The sequence below is a fragment of the Eucyclogobius newberryi genome, unplaced genomic scaffold (genome assembly GCF_026437365.1).
Source record: "Eucyclogobius newberryi isolate DKJ021-1_F unplaced genomic scaffold, fEucNew1.0.hap1 SCAF_18, whole genome shotgun sequence".
Taxonomy (NCBI): Eukaryota; Metazoa; Chordata; class Actinopteri; order Gobiiformes; family Gobiidae; genus Eucyclogobius; species Eucyclogobius newberryi.
In genome coordinates this window covers 12,002,000-12,008,193 of record NW_027315812.1, presented here as the reverse complement: position 1 = coordinate 12,008,193, position 6,194 = coordinate 12,002,000, and the positions used below count along the sequence as shown (strand labels likewise).

General features: G+C 42.9%; 1 protein-coding gene across 1 annotated transcript; it reads right to left on the bottom strand.

Annotated features, from left to right (window-relative positions):
• Nucleotides 1–638: 638 nt before the first annotated feature.
• Nucleotides 639–4,140, bottom strand: nrros (negative regulator of reactive oxygen species). Its single transcript, XM_072450537.1, has 2 exons — nt 4,027–4,140; nt 639–2,591 (listed from the first exon to the last, which is right to left on the bottom strand). The coding sequence occupies exons 1-2, from the start codon at nt 4,129–4,131 to the stop codon at nt 648–650; spliced, it is 2,049 nt and encodes a 682-aa protein (XP_072306638.1). The 5' UTR covers nt 4,132–4,140; the 3' UTR covers nt 639–647.
• Between the last annotated feature and the right edge of the window lie 2,054 nt (nt 4,141–6,194).

Here is a 6,194-nt window from a genome sequence, read left to right as displayed (position 1 = left end):
GGCTCAGTTTGAGTCACAAAACGTCCATTCTCGTGGATCGTTTTGGATTATAACGATTATACAATTACTACTTTTTCAGTGAAGTTTTTAGTCATTAAGCAATTATTTCGATAATTGATTTTGTTGCAATGAATCAGTTGACTTGTTGCAGCGCTACAGCGAATCCTCGGCCAGTAAAAGCCAAAGTTTGTATTGGTTATGTTCAGAAAATGAATATCGGAAGCCGTTTTTATTTGTTTTTTAATAAGACAAAATCAGTTCTCATCAAAAACAGTGAAGGATCAATTCGAGGGGGGGAAAACGTGCTCAACGCTGCATGAAAACTTGGATTAATCTACTTTTATCTTTGAGACTTACGAGTAACGTGGGGAAAAAGTAGAATTTAACTACCGAAAACCACAAAACTGAATCCAACAGTCGCTCACATTTTGATTTGGCAGTTTTAACATCATTTTCCATTTATCGTGGTTTAAGACTAGCTCAGATAAAACAGTTTAGTTGTTTACAACGATTAACCGTACAAACACGTCCTCGACAACTACCGGTCCAAACGTCACCACATTTATTCATTCACCAAATGTACACGGAACGATAAGGCAACGTTCACCACACGTAACATTATAGTGTTTGTGGGTCTATATAAAGTGTCAGTACGAAGTAGGTTTCAGACAGTTCTTCTTGATTGATTTTTCCAACTCTTTTGGCTTCAGTGTGAGAATAAAAATGACCAAACAGGACAAAAATAGTGCACAAACCGGCACAATCAGAATAATATACCAGAAAACCGGCTCTCCTTCCGCTGAGCACAAAGATGGATCCAAGCTCTCTACAATATGTGTCCTGTGGAAAAGATCGACGCATTCGATATCGGATTTCCCCGCTATGTACATTGTCTTTTGTGTTTCAAATGTCCTGAACCACTCCGTTTGGCAGCAGTTGAACGGATTTCCTGTGAGGTAAACCGTGTTAAGTTTAGGGGCCAGAACGCCAGCCTGCTCCTGCGGTATGGTTGACAAATGGTTGTCTCTCAAGTCAAGGCTTTTGAGCCCGATTTGCAAAAGAGAACGCGGGATTTTGGACAGAGAGTTGCTCGAGATGTTCAGAAACGTCAGGCTTTTAAACCGCGAAAAGTCCAAACGCTGGACGTTGGTGTTTCCCAGACCGAGATGCTGCAAAGTCCTCCACAGCGTTTGCACCGACTGCGCGACGCTCAGCCCTCGATTCCCCGACAGCTCCAAGTGCGTGAGCGACATCCCCGAAAACGCTGAATTCGGAATCTTTCTGATGTTGCAGCCGTTTAAATAAAGCCGCTCCAAACGTGGCACACCTCTCCAGTCCACGCAACGGGAAAGATTCGTCGCCGGCTCGTCCAGGCAAACGTCTACGTCGTTGAAGCTCAGATCCACCGACCTTAGACTTGACAGTGACGCAAATAACCTCGTGGGTAGCAAACCGAGGTCGTTCCGGCTCAGGTTGAAATACGTCAAATTGCAGAGTGCGGCCAAGGCGTCGTCGCTCGCCCGTATCTGTTTCAAACTGTTCCCGCTGACGTCGAGCTCGTACAAGCTCCCGGAAAACCGATCCGCGCTGAAATCCAGCGTCTCCAGGCAGTTGATGCACATTCTGAGTCTCGACAGCAGAGGCATCTTCTGGACGAACCCTCGCGGGAAGTAGCTCACGCGATTCCCTCTCAGGTCCAGAAGTCGCAGCGAGGAAATGTCCCCGTGACGATCCTCCTCCCAGAGCTGGGACGTGGTGTTTGCCGCCTGGTTTTTCAGATTGTAAAACTCGACGGTGGTGGTCAAGTTCCCGTTCGTCGAATTGTCCACCAGGTGTTCGTAGAAGCTCAAGCGGTTGTAGGACAGATACAGGTTCTGCAAACGGCTGCGGCTCGGGAGAAAGGGGAAAAACAGTAGATTGTTGTGCGAAAGATCCAACGTTTCCAACAGGAAGGTTTCGTTAAGATCTTGCCTCGAAATGAACCAGTCGATGAAGTTGTGGCTCGCGTTCAGCACCACCAGCTGCGTCATGTGGAAGTCCATCAGGCACGGGAGATAGTTGAAGGCCAGGTTCAGCCTTTGGAGCTTGTGGTTGCTCTGGAAAGCGTCGTCGATCTCGAACAACACGTTTCTCTGCAGGTCCAGCTCTCTGAGATGGTAAAGGTGACTGAACACGCTCTCGTCCAATCGCTGCATGAGGTTTCCGGACAGGTTTAAGTACTCCAGCGACGTTAGATTTTCAAGCAGCACGGCGGCCATTTCTTCATCCAGTTTATTCTCAGAAATATCGAGAGCTTTAAGCCACGGTAATGTGTTTAATGCAGCGCCGCTTTCTTGATATCCGACGTTGAGATTATTATTTGCAATATTGAGACTGGTTAACGCAGGTGAGTCTTGAAAGGCTGTTGATCGTATCGTCTCCAGTTCGCTGCAGGCTAAGCTAAGTGTCTTGAGCGAGGGATAGTGGATCAGAGAGTCTTGCGTTAGTGTTGTGATGTGGTTGTAGTTGAGCTGGAGCTCCTCGATGTCCCGGGACAGGTCTGGAGGGACCGCGGAGAGCTGGAGATGGTTGCACAAGGCCGTGTTCTGCATCTGCGAAGAAAGAACAGCGGTGTTTTCCGTCAGATTGCACAGTTCTGCATTCACGTACTGACTGATGACAAACTGATAAACGTGTTGCTGTGAGGCGACGGTGCAAAACAGCCAGACAGTAACAGGATCTGGATACTATGAAGTATTTCGGACACTTGACAGTACGCGCTAAGTTCGTAATTTACGGTAAAACATGTCATAATGTTATGGTTTGTAAAGAGGGAACAAAAACTGAGGTGGGCGCTGAAGAGTGGCTGTATGTCAAATCAATGTCAATGTAGGTCAAATCTGAGAAGCAACAATTCTTTATATAAATAGTATTATTATATTTGTATTAATTTCTTTTTAATTTTTAAAGAACAATGAAAAATAAATAGATGAATAAACAATAAACAAAACAAAACAACAACTGAAACCAATTAAAATAAGATAAGATAAGCCTTTATTTGTCCACACAATGGGGAAATTCCAGTGTTGCAACACAAGTAGGTACAGAAGTAAAAAACAGATCTTATATTCTTAATAAAAAGTAAAAAATATGAATGAATCAATAGACATCCAACAAAACCATGGAAACTAAAGCACATGTAAACCCAAACAACTGTCCCACTTTGCCCAAATTTGGCCATTTTCAAATTGAGTCCAAATGTACAATGTTGGTCCAGTCAATGATTGTCGGTCCCATTTGTGTCATTCATCTTTCTGTGAGGGCCTCTTTCGCTGCCGACAGGAAATGTAACCGTTTATTGTTTCCGTGGCAGGAGTTTTGAGGCCCAAGTACATGGTTCTAAAATGTAATAAATTGTCTGTGGTTTGTCTCCTGGCTGCCACCGTTTGAGTAGCAACAATTCTATAATGCTGTCACGTTATGCTCCATATTTCACAATCGTCCGTGTAGCGTCAGATGATGTTTTTGAGAGAATCATGTTATTTTTGATATTTCCTCACAGATTTACACCCGCTCATCATGTTGCTCAATGTGGCATGTGGTTTTCTTCTTTACAAATGTAATCATGGGTCGTATTTGTACTTTTTGTAGCGTGACATATGTCAAATGTGATGTGTACAGCGACTGAACACTGTCGACATAATAAGATAAGATAAGATAAGATAAGATAATCCTTTATTGTCCACACATGGGGAAAGTTCATTTGATTATCTTATCTACTGTAGATATGGGCGAGAATATTCAAATACAGGGGTTCCCAAGCTTTTCAGACCCCCAAAATAACCACACAACCAACTCGGGACCCCCACAGTATCACTAAACACAGATACATTTTCCCTCACTTTGGAAACCACTCTTCCAGTAGGAAATGTGGTGCTTGTTGTCATGTATTCTTTGCTGAAATGTGTGAGAGTCAGTGTAATTTGTTGTAATTCGATGATAGCAAATGATCTCTGTAAGATGTTGAGACGTGAGGGAGGGTCTTACCAGTGGGCAGTGGCTGACCGGGGGAGGATGGCAGGTCACTGGGGTCAGGAGTCTCCACACAGGAAGGAGCCCGACCAGGAGGGAGGTGAAGCCATGGATGGGCATTTTAACATTCTTACTGATGAGAAAATAAACCACAGCGATTATGACTTTGTATTCACACGTTGTTGAACTATAAAACAGTTTGCATGTGTTTTCTCTCTCTAGATTTTTTTCTAGCCCTAATTATAACTTGAAATATTGTGACAACTCATTACTAATCATACATGAAGATTATATACTTTCAATGGTAACATACTCTGCATTATTATTACTGGTGCTGAAAACATGGCCTTACACGTGGTGACATGTCGTGCCCTTAGATTTACAGGGTTTTATCTGCATTTGGAGTAATTATTAAATATTTAGGTTTAGTTCTGACCTCTGAAGTAGCACAAAGCGATGGAAAAATGGGGTTTTGCTCAGATTAACCTAAAAAATGCACCAAACCCTTCACAATTTTGATAACGTGAGGTATTCAGGAACAACAATAGAGCTAATTAATAACTAAATGTGGACAAAAACCTCACCTTTCAACATAAGAACAGCATAAAAAGATAAAACTAAATTTGCCCTTGAGTAGCGGTCCACACAAAGGGAACTTCTATGCCAGATGCATTTTGCCACACTTCACTTATTGCTGCGTCGTCAATAGATTTCCCACACATCAACAATTGCAAATATATGTTTTTGGACAACATTTTAACAGATTAACAAAATGCATGACTTAGGACTAAACAAAAGCTGTGCATGGACAACTATTATTGCCAATATATTTATCATGATTTGTTTTTTGCGAATCTAACATTGGATTTAGTAAAAAAAAAAAAAAAAAATACACAATAAAAAACGTTGCAATGGTAGGTTAAACTGACAAACCACAGTAATGCAACACATGTCAGCACTACATATGTCCAGTAATACTATGACTGGATGCAGTTTCTTCAAATAGTCGCCGGTGCAATAAGTGCAGCATGTACTCACAGTGGTGGTTAGGTGTGGCTCTCCCGGGCCCCTGACAGTTGCCGTCCGGACCATATCGCTGGAGCCCTATCCTCTGCAGACCGCACTAAGCTCTGTGTGTGACTGTTCTACTCATGACTGAAGAACCAGCGCTCATTTCTGCCACTCACGGAAGCAACGAGCAGCGGAAACAAGGTCACATGGACACGCTGCAATCAAGAAAGAGGTTCTCAAGCCCAGGGCACGAGAGAGGCAGTCGCTACAAGGTTCAAGCCGGGTTTGTGTGTGTGTGTGTGTGTGTGTGTGTCAGTAACGCTGCTGTACACAAGGTCGGTAACAAAGGCGATACCGCAAAACCATAGAGCACACCCCTGACACCTTCGCCTCGCTCTGATGATCCAGAGCACAAAAGAGGAAACCACTCGGGGCATACACCCTTCCTGCCTCCTGAGAATGACATGCTAGCAGAGAATGTTAAAGATGACCCGCACAACAATGGAAATGTGTTTAGAGAGCAATTAGAGTACGTGAAGAGACTTTCAAGTGTTTATGTTGCTATTAAACTGTGTGTATTTGACTGTAGGGTGATGTGGAGCTTAAGAAATACACACACAGTCCACTTAAGCCCAACTTTCCTCATCCGAATGAATAGAAATGAAGGTTTTGTGATTTCTGTCATGTTTTTGTGATTTTAAAGCTTTTTTTTTCCTGTTGTGTGAAGCATTTTGAATTGCCTTGTGTACGAATTGTGCTTTACAAATAAATTTGCCTTGCCTTGTCTAAAGGAAAATGGGCAATAAGGGTTTGTGATATTTGAAGTGAATATAGGGGCTATAGTTGTAGTGTTTCTTCTAGACATTATAGACTTATTTGTTGTTTATTAACTAATTTATTTGTTTTGAGATTTGAACACCCTTTTTGTTCAGTAAAGCAGTGTTTCTTTCCCAACCAGGGGTACGAGACAAAGCGGGTACTTGGAATAGTTTTGGATTTTAAAAGAAGGAAGTTAATGTGATTGGAAGGGTGGAGGATTTTGGGCATTAGTATCTTTAAAACAAGATAATACAATACAAGCCTAATAATAAATATAGCCGCAAGCGGCAATGATCGGCCCTCGCCACGCCGCCACCACGCCGCAAGAGGTGGGGGCGCTAACGCGCCCCAAT